The sequence below is a fragment of the Neodiprion fabricii genome, chromosome 2 (assembly GCF_021155785.1).
Source record: "Neodiprion fabricii isolate iyNeoFabr1 chromosome 2, iyNeoFabr1.1, whole genome shotgun sequence".
NCBI classification, from domain to species: Eukaryota; Metazoa; Arthropoda; class Insecta; order Hymenoptera; family Diprionidae; genus Neodiprion; species Neodiprion fabricii.
Window position 1 is genome coordinate 12,637,948 of NC_060240.1, and position 27,441 is coordinate 12,665,388.

At 36.5% G+C, this 27,441-nt stretch overlaps 1 protein-coding gene across 8 annotated transcripts; it reads right to left on the minus strand.

The window, feature by feature from the left end:
• Window positions 1-382: 382 nt before the first annotated feature.
• LOC124176812 (E3 ubiquitin-protein ligase TRIP12) lies at window positions 383-26,203 on the minus strand. 8 transcript variants are annotated; one of them, XM_046558531.1, is made up of 25 exons: window positions 25,837-26,203; window positions 23,905-23,939; window positions 23,035-23,433; window positions 20,756-21,079; window positions 17,590-17,941; window positions 17,293-17,486; window positions 16,482-16,655; window positions 13,822-14,198; window positions 13,083-13,367; window positions 12,506-12,886; window positions 11,572-11,744; window positions 11,309-11,483; window positions 10,425-10,647; window positions 10,019-10,262; window positions 9,313-9,718; window positions 7,520-7,708; window positions 7,193-7,381; window positions 6,884-7,075; window positions 6,520-6,725; window positions 5,955-6,380; window positions 5,091-5,343; window positions 3,742-3,987; window positions 3,205-3,534; window positions 2,360-2,678; window positions 383-1,687 (listed from the first exon to the last, which is right to left on the minus strand). In XM_046558531.1, the coding sequence occupies exons 3-25, from the start codon at window positions 23,402-23,404 to the stop codon at window positions 1,491-1,493; spliced, it is 6,225 nt and encodes a 2,074-aa protein (XP_046414487.1). In that variant the 5' UTR covers window positions 23,405-23,433; window positions 23,905-23,939; window positions 25,837-26,203; the 3' UTR covers window positions 383-1,490. The 8 variants fall into 8 exon arrangements, with proteins under 8 accessions (XP_046414487.1, XP_046414489.1, XP_046414494.1 ...); XM_046558533.1 differs by lacking the exon at window positions 25,837-26,203 and adding an exon at window positions 24,995-25,342; XM_046558538.1 differs by lacking the exon at window positions 25,837-26,203 and adding an exon at window positions 24,362-24,832 and having other exon boundaries at window positions 20,762-21,079.
• Between the last annotated feature and the right edge of the window lie 1,238 nt (window positions 26,204-27,441).

Consider the following 27,441-nt stretch of genomic DNA (forward strand, 5'->3'; position numbering starts at 1 on the left):
TAATAAAACGTGTGTGATTACTGTTACAGATATGGACAAAAAAAAAAAAAAAATTAGGTGTACGAGACAAAATTGGAAAAAAAATACTGAAACAAAAGAATAATTACCTTCTGATGTTACTATCATTACTTGTTCTCATAGTATTTTTTGGGGGAGGAAGGAACTTGAAGAGAGGTGTACAATATGTGTCATTAGAGGCGAAACGACAGAGGCAGATACAACCGATAACGGCATTCGACATACCGCAAATATAAAACTTTACATGATCCTAATTTAAATCCTCCTTCACCTGACATTCGTTAGTTCATTATTATAATTATTTTGTTTGTATGGTAGCTATATATTTTTTTTAATCGTTTCTATTTATGGTACTTTTCTTTTACTGTTTTTCTTCTTCTTGAACTGTTTTTTTTAATCAAATCTGCGCGTCAATCCGATCGAGTCTCGCATTGTTCGTCTCGTAGTTTTGTTGACGCTTTGTGTACATGTATATTGTATAAATCATTGTCAATATTTTTGTTATATTTCTACTTTACTATAGTAACTAGTTGAACATACTCTAGATGCAGACAGGATAAAAATCGGCTCAAATTTCTTAAATAAATTACTAATTTCACAACCTACTCTGGACTCGGTCCTCATAACGCGCAGAAAATTAATCGGTATATTATCCGATATTAGCAGTAGAATATTATTGTTGTAGTAATAATAATAATAATGATGATAATAATAATTCTATAAATTATTTGTATTGATTTGCACGTAACAAACCATAGTACGTGGAGAATAATAGTTATATTTACAACTTTTTTCTTTCTCTTCTTTGTTGTTTTCCTCTTCATTTTCATTATATCATCATTGTAATGTGCCAGAGACAAGACAGGCGAGATTGAGATTGGCCATAACACTGTGAGGTGCTCAACTTTTTTTTTTTTTGTTTTTCTTTTCGGAAGAGAGAGCCTTGCAGTTTGCTCACTCGTTATTGAATCCATTAAAATTATGCTAATATTGTTAAATTTGAAACAGGAATCAAATGTTCGAAAAAAAAAAACTGCAAGAATGTACATAAAATTAAAAAAACAGAAAAAACCAGAACCAACGATAAACATGAAACTGGAATATTTATTAAAAATTGACCTAATCATTCAGAAGATGAGAGAAAAATAGAAGAGGGGGGAAAGATACAGAAAAAAATAACATTAAACTCGCGAATGTCTCTTCAGCAATGGACAAAAAAATCACAATAATAATAATAATTGCTAGGTATACGCGTGTGTGTATTATATAAAGTGTAATAAAACTTATCTTTCTCATTGTTTCTCATTAAACCCTTGACTACGAACATTATTTTATTTTATTTTATTATTTATTTTTTATTTTTTTGCTTTTTCATAGTGGAAAATTTGTTTGAATTCAGTAAATCGGCAAAATTGGGGCAAAGAAAAGGGGGTAAATATAACAGAAAAAATCAACAGGCGAATATTCCATTTCTATGACAGATGGAACGAGTGTTGACCCTCTTGCGCAGCCATCCTTAGTTTCTCCCTCATTATTTCCAGCGTTGTGTAATCGGGCAGTTTTAAATAATTTACGCACGTCATTACAGAGGGTAGGAAATCGTCGGTTTTCATTGACGGGTCAAATGTTTTGCGTACTATCGTTAATGGCGGCGTTAGACTTTTGAAGCCTGGAATAAAAAGAAAATAGGTTTTTAAACTATGTGTGGAAACACATTCAACTGTGTTTGTGCAATGCAATGAACTAACGACTCTTGTTCTGAATTTCGGTGGAACTCGTGACTCATTTAGCAATTTCTCACAATAGTCAATATCACGAAGATTTCAGTAGTATATTGTGTTGCAAGTACGGATAGTAGGCAATTTGCGAAGAGTGTGCAGTTTGCAGCATGAGCCAAATCAAGCGCTGTAATTACACGAGTCAGATATCGCCTACCCGCACATATGACACACGCTATAGTTTGCAACACCTATGAAGGAAAGCTTAATTTGAGAAGCTACGAAAGTGCGACTGACAGCATCTAAAACCAGAGTCAGAGGTATACGTTGAATAACACACTGCGTAAAATTCAATTATTCGAAAGTGCGCCTACGCCGAAGGAAGACCTAGTGTGTAAAATATAGCTTTTAATTGTGCAATAGCTTTGTTTTACCGCAGTGTTCGAAAATGGAAATTTTTGAGCTGGTGTTGGAAACAATAAGTTTTATTCACATTGATAAAAATCTCTAAGTTCCATTCACCGTACCGAGGTTTGCCTTACATTCGATTTTTCAATGTGCGCCATACAAACAAAAGAGTAAAAATGAAGAACATCTAATGTAGGATAAATGAAAGAACTTACCTCCGACCGGTAACCTAGGAGAGCCAGTGACGAACTGAACGAATTGCCGTTGTTCTTCGCTCTTGTATTCCGACATAACTTCGAACAAGAATCGAATCGCGCGAGAATCCGGAGTGTAGCCGTGATCCGTTCGGCAGCATTCCAACAAAGTTTTTATATCCCAGTTGCCGCCGGTCTGAGCGTGGCCACAAAAAACAGCTTCAAGCTCCTCAGGAAAGAACAAACGAAGCTGCGAAGGCGGGAACACCGATTCAAATCCCTCCCTGAATGCCTCCATTTGTCTGAATACTCCTTCGTACAGGAACCAGTGAACCACTAACTGTGAAATCAAATTGTATCAGGTCAATTTTTCCTAACACTATTACACCTTCTGTAAGATTTACACAATTTTAAAAAAATCTAGAATCGAAATTCAGCACGAAACTGGCAAATTTAATACAAACCGAAGTGTTTTGTATTAAAGTCAATTCTTGTGAATTCTCAATTCCCCATTCAAAATCTTGTGCATAATACATAAGCAAAATAAAATCTTTACTGAAGAATAACCTCTTGATTCCAATTTTCAAAAGTTGTTGGCAGAACTCGAAGTTTTCTTATTGAAATAACACGGAGAAAATGTTCATTTTCTTCTCAGATTGTTACTGCTCAGTCGCATTTTGCAGAGATTTAAATTCTCAACCAATCAGAACAAGAAAAAAAATGTCTTTCCTATGTAATTTCTAATAGGAAAATGTTTTATTCCAGAGGAAACTTAAGGTTTGAATTTTTTTTTTTAGCAATGTGCCAGTTTGTAAGGATGAAGTAAAAAACCATATTTATTGAAAACGAAACACACTAATACACACCTTGATATATTGATCTAGGTTTTGTACATCAACGGGAAGCTCGCTACCACCTTTTCTCAATTCGACATTATCGTATCCCGGAAGTTCGAAGACTAGACCCAAATCAACGATGGGACATCCATCCAAAGATAGAGATTCGATCAGTTGATTCCGTTCGGCAGGTCTCAAGGTTTGATCCCTTTCAATCGCCTCTTTTCGCCTAACGATATCTTGGAGTTTGCAGAGAGTGCGATACACATCAGGGCAAACGTAGCACAAGTCGTTTAAAGTTAGGGTGTGCTCCTCTCCCAATAACCAACGATAGAAAGTTAAACTGAATGGCAAATCCAGCTGAAAAAAAGAAAATTTTCACTACTTTCTACCGTAATAATTATAGAAGTTATCCGAGGTATATAATTGGTTCAACTCTATAATTTACAAGCCTCGGACTTCTTCAATTCGTCCATGTTGCGATTTTAGGATTTTTTTTTGCAATTCGTCTGAAGGAAGGAAAAATTCGTCTGAGACTCATAACTACGTAGAAAATGTGTCACTTACCATTCTAGAATCGTAAATTGCCTTGGCCATGAACTTTCCAAGAAACTTGAACTTAGTTTTCTGCTTAGCCAGGTGTGAAACCTTTGTATTCCATGGAATGGGAGTCGGAAAGAGGCCGTGAGGGCTATTTACATATCCACCCAGAGTTGGTGTTGAACTTCCATGCCATAATTCAAGGTCTGCACGTTGCAGCTCTCTTGAAACCAGAGCGTAAAATTCAAGTGTGGGACCCAAGCCTGTACCGACCTATAAGGAGATTAGTTCCAAAATTAAAAATTGATGATTATGAATAAATAGTTCTAAATACCCTGTTCAGTTATTGAATTTGTTAAAATAGTAACAGGAAGCAACGGTCATAGGCTATTTAAATAAAAAATCAAGTGTATACCCCGGCCAAAATTATTTTTAAAAACTTTCAATACTTTCTACGAATGTACTGAGAATCTGAATTCCCAACTGTTTCCTAATTTTTCTAATTGAAATTCTATTAATTTCTAGAAAGTTTGTAGAAATGTTTAATTTTCAATACAGGGAATAAATTTTACGAAATTTCTCGAAAAACGTTGATATTTCTTGAAAATACTATAAGATTTTCATAATTTTAATTTTTCTGCAGATATGACCATATTGTTTCGAATATAAGCCGAGGCTTTTTGTCGTTGGCAGCACCAGCCAAAATCATCCTCACCTAATATGCCGTCTTATGTGCGGGTAACTAAGAAAACCACCTGAAATGCTGTCTTAGAATTGGGGATTGTCTTATATGTGAGTCGACTTATACATAGAACAATACAGTATATTACAGATATGTTCAAATTACTTCAGCGACATTTCACAGAAATTACTATCGAACTACTTCCTAAATATGTTCAATTTCTCTTGGAACTGTGTTCCAATTTTTCATTATATCGTGCCGTTAAAACTTACTAAATGAAAAAGAAGTTCGGGAAACGTGAGTTGTTTTTCGAAATTTATTCCGTTTTAACCTCGAACTCAATTAGGTCAGGAGTACTTAAAAATTTAAAATTGTCAGTAGAAACTGGAATTCCGAAGGAATAAAAGTTCTTTCAAAAAACTTGATAGAATTTCTCAAAACCGTTCAAACATTATTAAAAATAATCAAAAGCCATGTTGAAAAAATACAAAATTTATACATGGATATGTATCACTGAAAAATAACAGAAACGAATGTGAATCTCTGAATTTCTTCAATACAGTGAGTATCTAAAATCTCTTAAATACGGAAAATCAAATGTAATACGAACAGCGAAATAAACTTTAGGGATTTGAAACACAGAGATGATATGCATATTGCAAAAAGAAAAAGGGGTTAATGATGGCATAATTACCTCATTAACATACTGGACTTCAAGCAGCGCTTTGCTCGAGGCCAAGTCCTGAATGACTTGTTCAGCTTGCTTTAGGATGTCTGTCCTTGATATGGTTCGCTTCCTCCTCTCTAAACGTGGCGTTACTCGCTCCTGACTGTCCGAGCCTGAGAGCTCAGGAGCGGAATCAAGAAGTCGCTGCAGTGCACGATCTCGGTCAAATGATGTGGCGTAGAGGAGCAGTTGTCGTGTTTCAAATGGAAATAAGAATGGGCTGAAAAGCAATTTCGATATCATCATATTTCCCAAAAAACATAAAAGCCAGCAGAAAAATCTACTGGCTTAAAAGAAAGTGACCTGAAACTAAATACTATTTCCTTTAATCGCAAGGGTAAAAATATTTGATGAGCAGATTTTCATTTTTACTAATAATTCAAGGATGGTTTGACCGATCTTACTCAAAACCTCATCTGTTCCAAGTTAAATGGAGTTAAATTTCATTTAAATATATTAATCCGTTAATAGAATTCTTAACGAATCGAAAAATTTTCGTTCATGCAAATAACTCAGGAATATTTGAGCCGATTTTAGTAAAAATTAGATCAGTACTAAACTTAGAAGAACCGTATCAATTAAGACCAATATTGTGAAAATCTATTTATATATTAGTTCTCAAATATAATTCGAATAAAAATTGATCTCGGATAAATACTCAGCTTTCTATTTGAAATATGAGGTTCAAGTTCATAAGTTGATATGACGACGTAATTGTGAAAAAGTATCGTTACTATATAACATATAATAAGGTGTATTAATAGTACAAAATTACGTTAATGTTACAAACTTCAATCTGATAATTTAACATATGTAATAAGCATAACTTACCAAACTGCAGCAATCTGTTGCAGCCAAGAAGGAAGATTTCCAGTCATAATGACAAGCGGATCTTGGAGTTGTCTATTCGCTTTGGCAGCAATTTTATTATTAACAAAATCTTGGGCGGATAGAAGTCTGATGCTTTTAAGATGAGGAAATAAAACACCCCAGTGACGATTCAACGAATGTAACAAACGGAGTAAACAAAGACCGTCCAGAGAAGCGTCTGCTATTGTTACGGAGAGAGGGAGTGTCGGGGTGAGATAAGGTGCCAGTGGACATCGTGGCGGTGGAATCGTTCCCTCTAACCAAAGGCTGTCTTCCTTTCTCTTAGAGCTTATTTTCGTACTCTTTCCTTTTCCTTTCCGGCTGCTACTGCTCTGAGAACTTGACCCAGGTTTTGAGGATACCATTGTTTCATCCTCAGGTACAGGCCTGAATTTCGGAAGAAAAAAACCGTTGAGAATGCACACCGTATTATTGACTAAACTGTTACGTTTGTAACAGTTGTAACAAACGGGTTAAGTTTCCGATAAAATGTATCAGTGAACAGAAAAAAAATTTGAATACACACCTGTAGTAAATTGTGTGTGTTTGTACCCAAACAGCATCGTGACCCAGAGGTGCTTCTCCATCAGTTTCAGCCTCCGAATGATCAACTCCCACGCAGCCAAACTGCCTCACCGCTTGATAAACTGTCATATTGAACGGCAGGACTTGATCGCCGATCAGAAATTGAAGTTTATGTTTAGCCGAGCCCTGGCTTATCACAACTGCAGCCTATTTCATGGTATCAAAAATAATGACCTTTTAAGACAACAAATACATCAAGGAAGAACAGACATTTGGGAAGTAACGGGAAAAAATAAAGGTACAAAACATTAAAAGAATTTTCCCAAACTACATTGTCAATGAATAAATCAGGTGAGGAATCCTACCAAAGTATCATCGATGTCATCTTCACTATTGTCGTCATCACTGACCATTGATTCAGCATCCCTAATTCTCCCATATCCTCGCACCATCAGATAACGTTCAATGGCCTGAACAAGCGCAAGGGGATCTATTTTGACGGTACCTCCCTTCCATTGCTTCAGATTATTGCAGTCTGGATGTCGTTGAAGATTGCACTGAAACAAGATTCAGTCATTTTAATTCTTTGTCAAGCTGATGAAAATAATTTCTGCCACAAAAACTTTGTGCAATCTTAAAATACGGCAAGAAAAATTATTTTCCGTTTCAAATACCTTGAGTTGGTGAGTGTTGAAGAATTTCAAAGCGCTCGTCCCGCCTCGTCCGGCTCCAGATCCGGCCGGTAAATCATGTACTTTTACTGGGAATTGTTCCAATTGAGCAACGCAGCTATTCAATTTGGCAACGAGTGCACCAAAAGCCCTGGCATTTAGGTCGACCAACACTCCATTGTCTTGTTCAATCTGGATAGTAGAGCAAGTAACAAAAAAGCACTTGAAAGAAATAGTTAGCAAACGAGAAATGAAATGACCAACAATATAATAATTAGAATATTTTCGTTTGTACATGGCATGTTATTCATTAATGGACACGAAACTTACGGTGGAATCGGCGAAGAGCTTCCAGAACATCCGTAAGCGATCGTATCGATGCCCTGGCGCGTCTGTGGTAGTGAGGTAGTTGAGAAGAGCTTTTATTAATCCGCTGTAGTTCATCTCGAATGGCGATATATCACTTTCTAACACAATGTCTCGGAGCTCGGTTAATGCTGACAGCATTTCATCCATTTCCTGCGTGTACGAAGTTGAAAAACTCATCATTTATAAAAAGAAAATTGAATATTACACTATGATCTTCTTTAAACTATCATGAAATTTCATCTAAAATTTAATGTATGACTTCTTCTCCTTATCAGTATACAACATATGGAAATTGATTCAGCGACAGCTAATTTTACTCCCTAGTCAATTACGTTGGCAATGGAGGACTTCAGCCCACATTAATATCCGTATGTGTTCACAGATTTTTCAAGTTTGTCATCAATTTTCCATAGGAAAAATACCAAACCGCAAACTAACTTTGGTGATTCAGATGGAATTACGACGAAAAATCGAGCAGAATGTAAATATATGATATAGTATTTCTCAAACTTAAGATACTCTACAGTTTAATAAAAAACTGAATCTGAAATTCCCTGACTTTTCCAGGTATTCCAGCCTCAAAATACGATTTTTGCAGGAAAACTTAAAAAAAAATATGCTTCTGATTGATGACAATTTCTTTACACATTAATATTAATACCTTCAGTATTATTTAGTAGCTATCTTAACGACTGACTATCAATTCACAAACAACAGCCTGCGATTTTCACTATGAATGAAGAATTTCATATTTTGTTTAAGAACGAGTTTTATTTCTTCGAAATTTAAAATTCGAGTCTTATTTTCGAAATTCCCCGAGTTATCCCGGTTTTCCCTGTGCGTGTGAACTCTAAAAAACTGCGTCGTAAATTGCATCTGGTGGCACATTATAGGGGTATCTGCAAATACACGGTGGAACAAGTGATAAATTTTTTTTAATTTAACTTGACAACAAATTATTCTCATCAATCGTGGATTGTTTTGTTCGAAAGTATGTCGATCGAATTTCAGTGACATATTCTTCTTATCAGAATCAATTATTAAGAAGCATTGTTACTGCAACAACGTCAAACATTCTACTTGGCCACATGCTTCGCATTGCTCATGATGTTTGAAGAACAGCTCAAGTTATTTACTTTAAATTTAGAGATAGTATTTTTAGACATTTTATCCTCTGCCACGATACGAAATTCTTCTTTGAGCATCATATTACTTTTTTTTTAATTGAAGAAAGGCGTAAATTTTAGATGAAGTCTGAAATTTCAACTTCACACGATATCCAAAAAAATAAATAAATAAATCAACCGAGTCGCGATAGAAGATAAAGTGTTCAAAAATAATATTGCAAACTTTTAAACAAATCGATTAAGTCATTTTTGAAATATAGTGGACACTGCAAAACATCTCATCGAGCGAAATTGTTGACGTTATTAATCTTACTGTTAATAACAATGCTTCGTATTGACAATGGGAGAAAAAAAAATAAATAAATAAAAAACACAAATGACGCTCATTTTGCGCACATTTGAATTAAAAAAACTCCAAAAGTCACCTACTTCTTTACCTGGCTACTCATATATATCCCCTTAAATTAATTCGAGTCACGAATACAGGATTATTTTTAATTCTTCATTATCACAGGAAATTTTAGGTACAGCATATACAATTTCAATAAATTTCCCAGGCCTCCTGAATGGCATCAATATTTTAGAATTATTTGCTCTAGACAAAAAGTTCCCTTGTCAAAAACTTACGTTTGACTGCAGTCGCTGTATTGCTGCTGTTAGCCTGGAAAGTACAGTGAGCGCCGGATGTGTACAAGGAGCATCATCTTGATACCTGGCTAAGAACTGAGCAGCCTGTTCTCTGACCCAAGCCTTAGCTTTGTCACGATTCCCCCCAGTTAAACTAGGATTGCTCGGTGGTTTGGCTAAACTCGTTGAAGAGCTGGAGTCACGTTTGTCGCTTGTGGCGCTTGACGAAGAAGATTTCCGACCCCATCGAGCCGGGTTCAAATTACCCAAGAAGCGGCTATTCTTCGGTGTGAAACCGGTGAACAATGACTCTTGCTGTTGGGCTTGTTGAGGCATCGCGTTTGACAGTCTTGAGAATCGGCCCTTTTTGTTCTGTCGTTTTCTTTTTAGAACATCTCCGATTCTTCTGAAAAAAACCAGCATGAAGTCATTTTCCACGACAAGAGGAATGTCTGAATATTCAGAAAGATCTGTAGAGTTGGCATAAACAACAAGAATTTAATTTGAGGATGGAGCGACCAAGTAGTATGTACCAAAAGTTACGAAGAAAAAAGTATTCTTACTGAATTTACGTAGTTCTTAATCTATCCAAACTGTTAATTAATTGTTTGTGTAAAACCTACTGACCATTTGCAGAACAACTTATCATCATGCTTTAGCAATTGTAATTTGATCAAAAGGACAAATGGAAGTGATGATAACTTACAAATGAGCATTCTGTGGAGTGCTGCTGTCATCAATGGCGCTGGTGTTTAAATCAGTTCTACTGCGAGTCTCCATAGTGGCAGTGAGATTTGGTTTTAATTGGCTAGTAGCTATAGCACCTATCAATATATTTCCATTGGTTGTCGGTGACGCGATGGGAGACGTTGCGCTGCTTGACGACAATGTCGTTGTGGAAGAAAGCGGAGTGTTCGATGGACCGGGTTGAGGACTTGGCAAGGAAATTCCTGTGAAATCGTAAGAGAAAGAGGGAGATAATAATTAAATAGGCGAAAACGTTAGCGTATTTTTTGATTGAGGATCTGTCCAGCATAGGTATATTGAAAAAAGTTTAAAAGTAGCAATATTAGGAATCAGAGTTTGCTGTTTTAATCTACTTGCGCACTGACCCGAAGGACATTTAGGTGGTGACACGCCAAGTGGTATTTCAGGGTCTGCCAGTTGCCTAACCTGATGCAATACCCCCTCGCGATGAAAATGTACACCGAATACTTGTGGCAGCCTTTTCATCAATATGCTTGCCATTTGCAGAGCTCCAATTACAATTCTGAGATCCTGGGAAGCCAACATTCCTGCTATATGCGACGAGACCACCTGATTTTTCAGCACATCCTTTAAAGTAAAAAGACAAGGACATGATAATTTATTGCATTTACGCAGCATACTTTCGAATTTACAATTTATTGACACTTGTCAGTTCATTTCTGATCAGTTGTTAAAATTTCAAATCACTTTTTGTCGAAGTATCACGGAATAATGAAAAAAAATATGCAGGAAAATCCAATGACTTGGAAAGAAGAGGCCTTCCACTAGTTCAGTTATTTGCAAAATTACAAATGTTCAAATGTACAAATTATGTCCTTAGATCTTGATCAGGTCTATGCTAAACGAAGCCAAGCCAGTAGATCAAATTTCATCTATATGAGTATGCAGATTTTCGAACTTTCGACGAATAAACAAATTATCGTTTTTGCACATTAACCAAGAATACCTCAATCGATTTTTTCTTTTTTAAATCCCGCAACGTCTGAGACAGAAATCATTAGAATGCATTAATTTTTTTTCGATATATCAGGGGACAAAAAATTAATCACGCACACACTCAGTTGTCAATTTCAAAATGGTTACACTTTTTTGGTTCTGACCTGAACGTGGAGATTTACCGAAAACTAAATTTCTCATTATCGGGGTGATTTTAATAACTTCTCTTCTTCTCTGACTACAGAGAAGTAAAAAGTTAGAAATGTTTGAGGTGACTACAAGTAATTCTCACCCTGAGTAGATCAGTAGAAGCATAATAAACCATGCGTAGAAGCGCTCGAAGACATTTGCATTTGACAGCAGGCCCGGCAGAACTGCTGTATACTTCATACAAAACGGAGAATAACGTCCGAATGAATGAAACTAACCATTCATTGGTTTCGATAACAGGAGGCACTACGTCCATACTGGAAAATAAGAGTTTGTGAGTTAAATATAATGCCAAAGCCAGGTTTTGGAGAAATGTAAGTAAATCAATTAAGCATCTTTGGTTACCTTGACAAACAGTTGGGAGTCTTCCCTTCCGCAGGGTTAGTGTTAACCCTACGAAATATACTCCTTGCCATTCCAATGTCCTCATTAATCTGCTTCATGACAGTCAAGTCTATTGTGTAAGTGCGGCCCAATGTTGATAAGCATATTTCATCCTCGCCATTTTGGAAGGCCATCTGAATGATTACAAAATGAAAATTTGCTAACATTCGTCAAAACGGGGAAAACAGAGTATGAATGGAGTCGTACCTAACGAATCAAAAGTTCAGGGGGAAAAAAGGTTTAAAAAATTTACCAGCAGTGTTATTTACGGCAACGATGATGAATGAAACTACATTCTGATTATGTAATAATAGAAGTGACTTTGGAGCAATTTGGATATTACAAACTAAGTTATCTACAATGTAAGAGTTACATAATTGGAATATTCAAAATGATTGATCTCTTGATTCTTTTGTTTTAATGAGATTTTAATGTTTTCCGACTCAATTTGTTCACGATAGAGGTCTTCAGAGAGCGACAATAAAAAAAAATCTACAAATCGTTATTTCTGAAGCAGACTAAGATAGATTTATGTAAGTATGGTGCAACAAATCTTTGCCAAAAATTACAGTAACCCGTTATAACACTACTACAATGTACGATTTCTCGAATGTTTTTCAGATAATTCGTGGCAATCTGTACAGTGAAGAAAATACGCCGAAAAAATGAGAATCAAATGAAAAATATCAAAGTTTAATCATTTTGTATGATCTAATTATAAAACCTTTTTTCAAGTTATTTATATCTTAGTTTGTTATTAGAATTTGTCCAAAATTATTCTTATTACATATTAGGGGTGTTTCACAATCATTGATGTAAATAACGTTGGTGGAGAGTTTTGAAAAGGTTTTTCTCTTTCTTCAATTTTCGATTTAGGTGGCACAGACACACATACCTCGATGATTCTTGAATCGATGGTGCTGAAAGGATGACAACAATGTCTCTCGTCTCTCCATTCCCAGTGCACAGTTTCTTGTTGATTATTGGTCCTCTCAAGTAGACTATTTACACTAAATATACCGTCGGTAGGTAGCGGCGGCATCAGTTCTTCTATTAGACAAGTTATCTCGTACCACTCTTGTGGAGATCGCGGCACCAGTTCCACATCTTCAGTCTTAACCTCCAGGGACCCGGTAAGGAGATAACTGAGTGTGAAAGCTATGTTTTGTTGGAGAAGCAGCTGCGCCAGGTCAGGACAGCGATTTGATATCACAGAAAGCATTCGTAGTACAGTTATAAAATTGCCAATACTGTTTACTGGCGGTGTAATCATCAGCTGAAAATTTAAAATACAGGATGTATTGGTGTGGAAACTTAGAAGCAGATTGTATTAGTTTTATGAATGAAAAATGAGTTCGGATTTTAAGATATTTCTAAAAAAAGTTTAGGACTCTTTTTGTAACAGAATGTACAATCTTAGGATATTCTTTGCAATGAACGGAATTAATCATTCGCAATTACAGCAGACTTACTAATTGTTGTAAGTTTTGTAAAAGTTCGGCATTGATGATTTTGTGAAGCATAGTTGGATCGTGTTGAAAACTGTCGACTAATCGACTAAACGCCTGACAAACGCACTCGACGCTCTTTTTATCCTGATTGGCCAGTCTGCTGGTTAGCAAAGGTAAACTGTCGGTGACTAGATGAAAATCGTCAGGATGTAAGTTTTGACAACAGTTGGCGGTTATTGTCAGAGCCGCCCGCTGAGCAGTAATATTGAAAAAGTCTACAAATTTCAGGCACGCCGAGACACCTCCCTGTAATTATAAAATTGTTCAAGAATTTTAGGTATATTAAAATCAAGTCTGATTGTCGAACTTAGGCAGTATAAATTGTGAGCCTTCATTAGATTATTCAATATTTGTAGGACATATGATACATGATATTTAGGAAATGTAGGAACATTTCCAAGCCCATATTTTAGGGTGTGAATCAAAATTCCAATTGCAGGGCTGTGCTATGCTGTAAATGCTTCACGGCATATGTGAAAGTTCTCAACACTCGAAGTTATAACCATTCGGAATTTTGACTCATACCCAAAACTAGATTTCATTTCTGTCAATAAACGGATAAAAATGAATTTGTATCAAATTGAAATGGATTATCAAAATATAGTATGTACAATAAAGTACTTTAATACCTTGCCAAAAGATTGAGAAATTGAGTTATTGCATATTCAGACAGGAATGAAAAATAAAAAATGACACCTACCGCGTGTAAAATTGTTTTGCTGTGTCTACGCGATAACATAGCCAGAGCAGTAAGGCATTGTTCAGCGACATCCATGCACTCGATGGATTCCAACTTCTGCAAAAAAACAGGGACGGCATCCACAACGACTGTCGATGAACGAGGCAAGGCTTCCATCATGTAAGTCAGAGCACGACAGGCGTGTGTCATTATAACAAAGTTGTGCTCCATTCCAAGTAAGTTGATTAAAGCTGCGACAACTTGTTTCACTGGAAAACCTGTCAGCGTGTCCTCATTTCCCATTACTAATATTTCTCCCATTCCTATCACAGCCTGCAGCTGCTCGCCCTCGTCGTCGACTGCCTGTAAGCCTGCCAATAACTGTTGCGCTTTGGCAGCTGGAATTGCAACATGAAGAATTAAACCCTAAATCAGGATAACTGTAAATAATCAATTATTAATTGCAGATAAATGAGGTGAACTGTAAATCAAAAGTCATGAAGGGAGAAAAATTTGTTCAAATAATCTCCAGCCAGTATTATTTGTGCCAATAATGGTGCAGAAGAATAAAGCAAAACCCTAATACATGATAGGAATCAATTGGAGCAGAATCAAATAACACAATGTTGAGATATCAACAGTTTCGGGAGTGCTTCAAAACAGTAAAAATTAAACCACTATTTAAAAGTGGTGATCGTAAGTGTCTTAATAATTACAGGCGAATTTCTGTGACTTCGAACATTGCCAAAGATTTTGAGACTTGCCTGGAGGACAGAATGGACTACTTAACTAAAAATAATTTCTTTGAAAAAACTCTGTTCGGTTTCCTAGAAAGGTTTCCTAATAGAAAGACTGCAGTTTGTGGAAATTGAAAACATCAGGGGGGGGGGGATAAATGTTTCAAAGTATGGGGTTCCACAAGGCACAGTCCTTGGCCCCTCTTATTTATTATTTACCTGAATGATCTATGTAAAGTTAAATTTAAGGGAAAAATATATTCATTCACAGATGATACTGCAATTCCCTATGAGGGTGCTCCTTAGGGAGAATTTGTAACCACAGTTTCAAAGGATCTATAGATGGTTCAAAGAAAAAAAAACTAACGGTAAACTTTGATAAAACAAATTATATCACTTTTGGATGCTATTGCGACAGCATTCGAGACGTAGATGGACTAGTAGTATATGGTGAAGAGTGTGATAATTTGCATTGCAATACTAACTGTAAGAAAATTATGAGAGGTAGGAGTGGGAAGTACCTCAGGATTATAATCGATCAACACCTGCGATGGGGTGAGCACATCAACAAATTAGTAAAAAAAACTGCGCTACTTTACTTTTGCTTTCAGTAGACTCAAAACCTGTGTTTAACTCTATGCTACAAATGGTTTACAAAGCTTTGTTTGTTTAAAGTATGAGATATGGGTCATTGGTTGGGGTAGGACTGTGAAAAATGCAATTAGTCTTCTAAATGCATCAAATAGAAAAATGTTAAAGATTATTTATGGAAAAGATCGACTGTTCACGACAAATCAGTTGCACAAGGAAACATAGTACGACGTTCGACAGCTATTTTGTAATGCTGTGCTTAAAGATCACATGAAAAATAAGCTCTTCAAACTACAACGCGAAGAAGATGTCATGTATACATAGCCCCAATAATCCTAAGCTCAGTGTCGTGCAAGATGCGTAATGCGATTCTTCAATCATCAGGAAACTCACGTAAAGATATTATTGACAAAAAACTATGTGAACTGAGTCCGAAATGGGTAGCAGGACTACTAAAAACGAGCTGGGATTAGTGACGAGTTTATGTCATACGCTCACAGAGAAAATTGCGAGGTTCGTGAAAAATTTTTTGAAACCCACGGGCAGACATCTAAGTGCCTTTTGGGGTAAATCAGGGAAATGGAACAGTCTGACTGGATTAGACCTGGGTGTTATATAGTTTCAAATTATTTATCTTTTAATTGCGTGGGATGTAAGGAGAGCTGTGCATGAAATGATAAATAAGCATATTGTCAAATAATCATAGAGACGTTGCTTAATTCGTGTTCACCATAATTAGTGTAAATAATATAGCTGCAGATGTTTAAAAAGGTTTTTCTTTTTTTTCTAGCTTATGATTCATACGGTACAATTACTACTATTCATCGACAATAAATACCAATGATCAAATGTATGTACCATTCTTTGATATTAACCTTACACTGCCAGAAAGTCTAAATATAGTCTCTGACTGTAATCGGAACTTCACACATTTTAAATATATGATACAGACACAACATTTCGAGACTTTCTAAGGGAAATAAAGCAGAGACTGTATTTAGACTTTCCGCAGTCTGAAGGTTCGTAAAAGAAATGTAACAACAACAACTAGGCATAATTATACTGAACGGTTAGTTGTGCCAACTAATTAGCTGGTTTTCATTTGATATTTGTATGTTGCATTTTGTCAATACCCATTTTACTACACTTTCCTGTTTACCATAACAAAATGAAACTTCATGCTAACAGAAACTAAAAACATGAAAAAACATAAAACATCCAGCCAGATTTGGGCTCAGATTTAATGTCCACCCTGGGTTAAAGTTTCAGGAGTAACAGGTTTAGTTGTAAAATTATATTGAAACTTGCCTATTCGAATGAATTGCGTTGAACAATGGCAAAGGTGAAAATTACCTGAACTGGCGCCCATACTTCTGTTCAAAAGATGCTGCATCCGGGGTCCCAGAGCTCCGAACACATGAGGAGGTAATCCTCGAGCTTCCAGGAGTGCTTGAAGCCGACCAACTTCGCCATCGTCGCTTTCACTATCTCCAGTAGTACCTGACATTCCAGACGGACCTCCGCTCGCTTTGGCAAATGGAGTAACAAACGATATAAAATAATTTTCAGTATATTGGTTAATTTTGGAATAATGATGAATTCGAATGACTTCATTTGGACTTCCTAGATTTTATAAGAAAATTTGACATTTTTTTATTTTTTTTAAAGATAGTTGTGATATTTTTAGGCAGCTAGCACCAGAAAGCACTGATACAATGTGAAAATAAACCGGAATAATCTAATTATCAACAGAAAAAAAATCGAATTCAATCAGTTCAATGGATCTTGAGTCATATCCTATTAGTCTACTAGTATACGTGCAGACAGAAATGTTTTTCAAGTTAGTAAATGAATTTAATTAGACAAAAATCTTTGGCCATTTTATAAAACTTTTCAAATTAAGCAGTCAAGTTAGAAATATTAAAGTGACTTTGTTTATATAACCTGTATAACTCAATTTCATAGATATCTTAAAGTCGAAGTTCAAAACCTCATCTTAAATTGTGTTTGACAAATTTTTATGATTTTCAACAAATCGACGATATTAATGAGATGGGAACTTTGACACACTGCCAAGATGTGAAATAAAGATCCGTCTTTACGTATCTAGTTCTCTGAAATGTTTCAAGTATCAGGAACATCATTTCTATTCACAATATATTACCAATGGCAGAGATTGCCGTTGAAGCTGATTCCTCTTCGCCAGTCGATGATCCCAACTGGCCGCTTGGAATCGTAGATGTAACTGAAGTTGGGGTAGAACTATTTGCTGCAGCGTCAGTGCCTGACATTACAACTCCTGCTCCTCCAGAACCACTCTCCACCATCGGTTTTCTGGCCCGAGACGAAGAGCGATGTCTAAGCAATGAAACGGGACGGTAATGAAGATATCAGCATCGAAAAGCAAGCCAATTTTGAGTATTGGTTATCCAAAGGATAGAAGAGAAGAAAGAAATATTACCTGGAGCTGGAGCAGGAGCCCGTTGTAGAATCCTTTTTGTTATGTTTGCCTTGAACCTTGTTACCAGGTATGGTTTCCTTGGCTTGATCGGCAGCAAGCTTAACCCGCGAACGGAGCAGGTGTTTGTGCGTTGGGTGAGACTGCGAGGAGTGGGCGGCGGAGGACGAAGGCGGGTTAGCAGTTGCTGCAGCCGTTGTGCCGCTCGTACCTGCCCCCTCATGTGCCAACGCCCCACCACCGCTCTCCACTGAGTTACTTGCTGCGTTACCCACTCTGATGCTGGACTTTACACCCAATACCCGACTACTCGTGCTGCTAATAGAGCCGCTGCTCAGGCTTTGGGATTTGTAACCTGGTGAAATATTTTCAAAGCGTTGATGAAACAAGGCATAAGAAGATACTTATAAAATGGAGTAATGCAGTTGAAAATGGGAAGTAAAACAACCAAGAGAAACGAAAAATTTGCTTTTTCTCCAGGACTAATTTTAAATTCCAAAGAAGTTGAGGATGAGTTTGAGAATGAATTGACTGTGTCTTCCGAATAAAATGTTAGGAACAGAAAATAAACTGGTTAAATATCTTCAGCAGCGATTTTCAGCTGCTTCAGATTTAATGTACACCTAATTTCAATATTGCAAAGGTTTCAAGAGATTTCAGACGATTTCGGTAGATTTCCAAAGATTTCAAAAACTTCAAGACTTTAATGATTTCAGAGGATTTCAGTGGATTTTAAGAGATTTCAGGAAACTTCCTAAACTACAAAATGTGTCGGATAATTTCCAAGATTTCAAGAGCCTTCACAAGATTCACAGCAGGGTGTACACCAGATTTCAGGAGTGATTAACCCCTCGATTTTATTTTTTTGCGATTTTCGTAAACAGTATTCATTGTACATAATGAATGAATAAAACAAAACTTATTTGAATTATGCAAAAACCCTCGTTTTCCGGAAAATAGGGAAAAATCCTTATTTTCGACCAAAATTGGGCCATAATTAGAAAAATGACGACTTTTGGTCCTGGAAATCACGAAAAATCGGTTCAGCGCATCGAAAAACATAAGGATTCCCCAAGTTTGCCGAGAAGACGTAAAAGTGATTACTCAACCCCCCCTAGCACGCGGACTAGGATTACAACAGAAGTGGACGGAATTCTCATTCCAAGACGGATATTTAGAATGCTGGGAGAAATAATGCTTTTTTCTCTCTTCTTATTCAATCGTAGCAAGTTTTCAAATATCATAAGATTATGTGATTAGTAATTCTGTAATAATAATTTCTCGGTAAACTTTCCACACTTATTGTACAGTCACTTACTTTTTGTAAATTTACATATGACTTATTTCTAGTTTCCTATCTTTAATTATACTTTCCAAGATATATCAGCAGTATGGGGTTAATTAAAAGGGGGAAAAAACTGTATGAAAATGTAGTTTTCATTACCGCAGCGTATCATTTTCACATCACAAATTAGCCTTCCACTCTCCTCCCACTCGTTTTCATATAAAAACAAACTAAATTAAATAGAATGAGAAGGAAAATGGATATTCAGATTGTGTATAATAAACTCAGCGTGTACTTTCAGTAACGATCATAGAAAAAAGTGAAGCTGTATTATTTCCTGCATCGCTTTTGCCTAATCTATGCCTACATTTTTTGATTTACGAGCTGTCACAGATACAGTCTATACAGTATTTAAATATATATATAATATAAGTAGGCACTTTTATCTTTAATCGTGATTTGAGTCGGTTAAGGAAATCATGCTGTTCGTTATGACGAAGTGTTTACATTGGCAGATGAAAGGCCATCCATATATTCTTACAGTAGTGCGCGTTTAATTTTGAATCAATCTTACTACGTCTCAAATTTTTTACAGTACTCATTAATGCACAGTGAAAAGTATACAAATGTAATGTGCGGTAGACATGATAATCACTTCAAGTACTTCCAGCTAACATGGCTTGATAACCTTGCAGAGATAACTTGAAAGTGTTACACGTGTGCAACTCTTTACATGTTCTCTCAGCTGAGACAACAACAAAGAAAAGTCCAGCGATTAATATTTTGTTTACTTTTAGTTTGTAAGCTCCAAAGGAATGAATTGAACTTCTTTCGTAATATATTTTTAAATTTTGCCAATTCAGATCATATTGGAACGGGAGATTATCGGAACTTTATGTATTTTGTAGGACAGTTTAGGGGTAATAATAATAAAAATAACAACAATGATAATAATAATAATAATCTATGAATTGACTTCTACGAATTTACTATCTCAATTTCGTAGAACCGGTGCCATTTATTTATTTCTACGTCAAATGAAAATGGGGCAGCTATGCCCTTTTTTGCATTTGAGATACGTGGATTGTTATATTTGGAGATATATATAGCAACTTCGTATTCAACTAAGGCGCCCCCTTAGGATGATTAATAGAAAGACTCGCATTCACACTTTGAAATGATTCTGAACAAATTTGAATAACACAAGCTAACATGTCAACAATTTGAGAAAATGTTTTTTAATAAAAACTTTTAAATAGATGATCTCTTGTCTTTTTGATCCAATTGCAATGTTTTTTGACCAATTTGATCGATGGCGTGGAAAATTTTTACATGAAAATGAAAATTCAGTTTTGCAAATGCAGTGCAACAGATGATCATCAACAATTATATCTGCATGTTATAACTATGCTATAATGTAAGATTTATTGAAAGTTTTTCAGACAATTTGTAGCGATCTGGTCAGCAAGCAAAATGAGTTCATTACGATTATAATTGGATCAAAATTACAAGAATTCAAATAGTTTTTGAATGTTGGGAATGGTAAAGCGTTTTCTCAGATTCATGATATCTTAGCTTGTGTTATTGAAATTTACTCAAAATCATTTTTATAATATGGTAGAAATGTTATATCATTCACGCTCAACATCATTTGTGCAAAGAAGATTACTGAAGATTTTATAAACGGTTTGCTTCTGTTTGCCTAATTTTTTATTCCGATAGTACTCATTAGGCTCCCGTAAATTGGTTATGTGATCCGGAGCTCAAAACACGTCAAGCCGATTGAAATTCACAGGTTGTTTGCTTCTGGCCATTCTCGCAAATTCAAAGCAATTTGCGGAACATGTAAACTTAAATGATGAAAAAAAAAGTGCAAAAACTCACCTCTACCTCTCGAAGTTGATGGATGGCTGGTTAAAGGAGATCCTAAGTGTGTTTGTACGGAATTGCTATGATGAGCAGTGGATGACTTCCTAGGTGGATAGCTGTTGAAAAGTCCGAGAAGTAGAACGTCGCAACTGCTGCTGCCGTGTGGCGTATTGTTCTGAGAATTTTGCGGGGTTCTAGATCGAGTTCGAGACGCAACACAGTCTATCGGCGCTGAGTTCAAATCAGGCAGTGAGGATCTGGCGGAGTTGCGACTCCGCGTACTACCGTGGATTCCGCTATTCGACTGTTGCGTCTTTGGTAGGTGCCGCCGATCCGTATCTAAAACACAACCACTGAACGGTTAATTTCATTCGCAAACGAGAGTCGATAGGTGATGAAAATATTTAGGAGATTTGATACATCTAAGAAAAAAATTCTGAAACATTAAAAAAGTTGGTATTTCAGTGAAGATTTCCTGAAATTTTATGTAGATGTTTGAAAACACTTTCAAAGATTTTTGTCAACTATTTGAAAGTGTTCCAATTATGTAAGAATAATCCCAGATACCGGGCAAAAATTATTTTACTATCTATCAAAAATTTCTAGGAATTTTGTCACAATGCTAACATCTGACGATTACTCAGTTTTCTTTTTTTTTTTTTTAAATTCCAATGAAATCTAATCATTTCTATAAACCTAGTCTCATTTTCAATGTAGAAAATTAATTTCTTCAGGTTTATGAAAAACCTTGATATTTCCTGAAAATGTCTGTGAAATCTTTCGACGACTCTGGTTTCATTGAAAATATTTTTTTACAGATATATCTCGATTTTTTCTATACCTTTCTACCTTGTTGCGTTTCACTTTAGACTACTTTACACTAGAGGTGTTCGGTATTGAAAATTTAATATCAATCATCTGCAGTAATTTTGTAATCGGTACATTTGGTATACCAAAATATTGTTGTTTCGGTAAATACATAAATATTTTGGTTTTGGTAAAAATCAAAGAATCTTTTTTTGTGAAGACCGTTCGCGCTCATAGCATTATATTTTGCAAGGAAATCACAGAAATATTTTTGGTACACCCTAGACATGGAACACACCTACTTTACACACCAACATACTGCACACGAGCTTATTTTACACAGTAATATTTGCCTCATGTGTTATTCGATATAGGCTCATTCAGTACGGTATTCTACTAGAACATGCTAGTAGACTAGTCATATTTATTTCTATTATTGAACAGGCCATGTATTTTGGTTTTCATGCCACATTACCACAGTACTTGAGCAATTCAATAATACAAAATACATGTCCTGCAGAATATTGGAAATGAAAATCATTAATGAAATCACGTCTACTGGGAAATTTTGGTAGAATAACAATGTGTCAAAATAACACCCGTGTGAAATGAGTTTATGTCGAATAACACCCGTGTAGAATAAATTCGTGTCGAATCATATCCCATACCAAAGAAGTCTGTGTCAAATAATTCTGTGTAAAACACAGTATATGTTTTAGAAAACAGGTGTGTAGAATACGTCTTGAGTCAAATTAAATAAGTGTAGAATAAGTCTGTGTTGAATAATGTAGAGTCAAATAATGTGTGTATAAGTTCATATGCCATATGTTGATGTGCAGTGTTCTGAGGCAATTTGAAATGCGGTGAATCGGCCCTTTTTAGATTTTTTCACTTGCATTTGAGAGAGATTAATTAGAAAGGTTTTTTCAAAATTTTCCTCAGAAATTCATCCCAGTGTTTCACAGGGCATTAATAAAAATCTAGGCATCTTACAAATAAGAGTTTTCTATAGAAGTTCGTCCAATTTTATCTCTAACTCGACTTTGTCAGAAATAGTCAAAAAGATGGAAACTCAAAATTTGTCAGTTTTTCAAGAGAAAAACTGAAATCTAGAAGAAATCTTAAATTTTTCCCATATATTCATTCAATTTTTCGCTCAAACTAGACTCAATTAGAAATAGCTGGAAACTTTAACCTCAAATTCTCTAAATTTAAATAAATAACTAAATTTCCAGTAGGAACTTCACTTCCGAAACAATCCGAGTTTTTTCCGGAAACTCTAGAATTTTATTGAAACCCCACATATTAAAATAATTCAGATTTCTCAAGAAATAATGAATAATTATTTTCAGATCTATATAAAGGCTTGGCATGTTTCTTAGAAATATCTACAAAAAATGATGAGAAATCCCATTGAAAAACATTGAGAAATATTTGTCAATCAAAGAAGAACATGGTGAGAAAAAGTTGAATGAAATTTGTATAACCTGTGGGTGGCCCTAAGCCAGTGGCATTATGGCTTCTGCGTTCTGATTTGTTCCTGGCGTTTTCTCCTCTGACCGAATCGACGGACCTTCTGAGATTGTTTTGAGTATGTAGAGCAGCACTCTGAGAGCTGGCGAAGGTCTGCCTGCGCCTTTTCTCCTCTGTATTACCCTGAACTTCTCCACTGCTCTGCCGTTTCCTGTATCCGGCACTACTGTTGCTTGGGCTTATTATGCTTGTGTTGTTACTGTTATTGCTTGTCCCACTGGCCGGTCCGCTAGAGCTTTTACCGCCTTCCTTAGAGGCGTCTGCTGAAGCACTGGCCTTCTCTACAGACCCCCCTGACAACGACTGATCTTGTTGATCTGCCATAGATTAATCGACTCATGCCACTATTCTGTCTGGAATCATAAATGACAAAGACATTGGTTACGTAATTGATGCGCTCAATCTAGTCAAATCAATCGCCGCACTCCATTAATCATACCCTTTTTTCAAAATGTCCAATAGCTAGTCAAGAACGAACGGTAACAGTAAATAAAATATGAAAGAAGCCTGAAATTTCCAATTATGCCAATTATTTCCAAAAATAAAAATTCCCAAAAATAAGATTTTAATTTCTACGAAGAACCCAGAAATAACTCGCTTGATTTTACTCAAGCACAAATCAATTCTGGACTAAGGAAATCCACATAAATTGGGCTTAAACTCATGAGGATACGTTCAGTTCTTTTCGAGATATTGTCAAACAAACACTTGGCGATAACTAAAATGTTTATACATAGGATGGTTGCAATAATTTCACCTCTGATTTAAAAGTAAAGAAGCAAAGAGATAATGATTTGAATTAATTTAAATAACAAATGCCTAACCTGATTTTTTTTGGTGAAACCCCATTAGTTTTCCCCTGTAAATTAAAAACATACAGAGCTGTATAAAAATCAGTCCTAATTCTTCTGTCATTTTTTACTTTTTATACACAAATCCATACACCATCATCGTACGTACAGATAAATTAGACAAGTTTGGTATAAAGGAAAAAAAAAAGAAGAAATGAATCACACCACGACCATTAAACGGTCTAATTGGTGAAGTAAAAGAAGTAAAATAGACGGAGGAGTCATAATCTTAATTAAATAAAAGGTTGAGGAGACGGGAGGGGATGAAAAACAAGGGATTGAATACACCTCGACTACGATTAGATTTTTGAGTGATGTAAAAGATAAAGGGAAATAATTTAATATTCAAGGTCTCGAGAAACGTGTAGCGATGTTATAATAAATCGATTAATATAATAACGTTTACAAGGTATACCTGTTATGTACTTACTGGTATCAAAAACGTATTGCGATATTTTAGTAACGGTCGGTTATATTAATATTGGCACGAAATTAGCGTCGCAGCTTGGATACATCAGGCTGTCGAAATTTCTCAAGAAACTTATCGCGAGAATCATAACAAACAAACAGTACTTAGATAGGGGGGCTGATTGTCTGGTTGTCACAAAGCAGCAGCGCACTAAGGTTGTCGAATAAAACGATGCACAGCTGACAAGGCTCACAGACTCGTCGCTCGTTAGGCGGTAAAAGAACGCGATCGGTAATCACTTTCCGCCTCAATAAATCGTCCAACGATGCGCTATAACGAGTTTATTCACTCTCAGTGATCGCAACAAAGACTCGCTCAGACTACTTCGAGCATCCATTTGCTGTAATGGAGAACCTGAGCTCTGCAGAACGGGGAATGGAGGAGAAGTTTGGTCGAGTCTCCTTTTCAGACTCACTGCTGTTGGCCGTCGCTCCTCTCAGTCCCTCGAAACGTAGCGGATGAAAAAAACCTATACTTCGAGGAGAAAGAAGGAGAGAAAGAGAAAGAGAGACGGTGCAGCACATGGCCGACGCTGACGGTAATTCCGATTCCGATTCATATATGCGTAGACGAAAAATTAGCTGAGCTAGTTACCTCAGCGCCCCGAGGGCAATCCTGGTGCGTCGTTGTCTAACCCTCGAACTTCCCTTGGTCACGATTTTCTATCGATTTCAAACTATTCAATTGCAACTCGAAACGATCGGGCACGCGGGGATATTTATTCTGGACCTGCATCGACTCGACGAGAGTCCAGAAACGCGAACTATTCAATCGGGTTGGTTAGGATTGGAAGCAGTCCTCGACGCTCCGCCCCCGTTAAATTTGCGTCACTCACATGTGTGTACCAACCACATACGTTGTGTTGTATGATACGTACGTTTTTAACCGTCGAAATCAGAAAATTAGTTTCTTTATTTTTTTCAAAACTTTATGCCGTTAGCTGAAAATTACTTACTATTGATTTCAATTTCATGTGTTAATGTTTCGTTGCTATTTTTGACTTTGCTTGGTAATTTGTACCTAATGTTGACGTGAGAAATTTTGATTACAAGGTGTATAAGTACCAAGGCTGTTTTAATTGTGTGTGTATTCATTTACACGCGTCGTAAGGTTTTTCTACAGCTGTGGTGAGGGCATGCTTCTTATGGAACCTAGGCTAACAAAGAAATTGCATGATTGGTCGACGGAACTAATTTGGAGAGCGCGGATTGGCGATTGATAAAAGCATCAAGGTCTCTGGCGTACGCCTGCAGCCTACCATGTCAAAACAGCTTTCGTGGTAAATCAGCGTGATCTCTACTTGTGAGTCTAATGATCGATGTATGGAATTATCTCTTGACCGTATCGGTGCGACACGTCTGAGGAGCGTCTAATTTTTTTTTTTATGAAAGACGTATTTATCCTATTATTTGGATTTCGCGATATACATAACTTACCGAATATTGGAGCTCCTCCCAGGGAACTCGGACCTCAAGTTATGCAACGAGATGCGCAAGTAGACATGTGAAGACAGAAGTGTCTGTCAAGTCGATCGGGCTCTCAATGTCGTCTGCTAATCGAGATATTTTCAACCAAGAATATATGTATATACTCCCTCTCGATATCGCAGATTAGATTATTTATTTACGTATTACTCGGTAACGTTTCAGCTATACTTAAAATTAATGAATTTTTATGCTCGATTTTCCTTTTCAATTACGATTCAATTTTAGTTACGCTGTATAATCTCGAACGGGGTTTAACGTTAAACTCTACATTGAACCGTCCACCGCTACCCGTCGTTTCCCGTGTCGCCTACCACCTAATCCATGTAGGTATACAAATTTCATCACCAACCACAAGCTATACCAAATATCAATAGAGTGGAAACTGTACATTTTCCTTTAAACACGGTGAATTTGGCTGACTGTCACCCATTACGGTGAGGTCGGTTATGAGCAGCAAAATGCTGCCGCAGGTAATAATTCGCATTCAGCGCGCACCAGATAGCGCTCTATCTGTTGTGTGGAGACTATAGGTAGTACTTCCCTGCCTTTTGCCTTTTGCCTCTGCAGCAAAGTACTGCGGCAGCATTTTGTTGCCCGTGAAAATCCAGCCTTATATGTTCTAACGCGCGACGCTTCAGTTAACTGTTTTACCAACAGTATAACAACATAACGACTAGAACACTATCGGGGGACGTCATGAAGTGTTGATTTGAGAAATCCCACGCTCGATCCGCATTCGCGTTCTTCGTACTCTTGAGGCCCCGAGACTCTAGTGTTTCCCCATTTTGGAGGGCCCTCTGATATACGAAATAGGTTTTTGGCAATAATTTTCGAAATGCATGGTCGGTAAGCGCATGTTAGTAACGTAACCGACCCACACGGAGTGACCATGGAGGCTTTCCAATATTAGCTCGGTAGAGTGTCTACAAAGGCCGTGTTCGTAAATTGACTGCCAGTACTAAAAATTCCCTACGACAGAGACAAAGCTGTCCATGAACTCGGCAGCGCAAAAGAGATAAAAGATTGCTGACAGTACTGTCAGTCAATTTTCGAACACGGCCAAAGTTTGAAGGGATACTAGCTCCTAATCACTGTGGCATTCCTAAGATTCCGCCTTCGCCATCAGTTGAAAACTAGGGAAATTGTACCTTGCAAATTAATGCAACGCACTCCATGCAGTCATCCAGTGCAACCAGTTATAAAAAATATTCGGTATTTACATCTAATTGCTCAATTACCTTGAAACACGGTGCTTCTCCTTGCGACGCGTTTCAAGTCGTTATTCTCAAATGCCGAAGGCAGCTACGATCACCGTGGCTAAGATATATCCCCATAATATATCCTCAATGTGTTACTATGCGTACAAATATGCGTAAAACGGCCATTCTAGCGTCGATTAATTTTGAAATTTATTTACCAATTCCACGCCTGTCTTAGAAATATTCAACATCAAGCGATTTTAGAGAGAATTGCAGGATTCTTTTATGAGTTTCAAAAGGGAATTTTCATTTGAATGAAGTACCGTATTATTTTGCGCGCACATAATCATTGCAA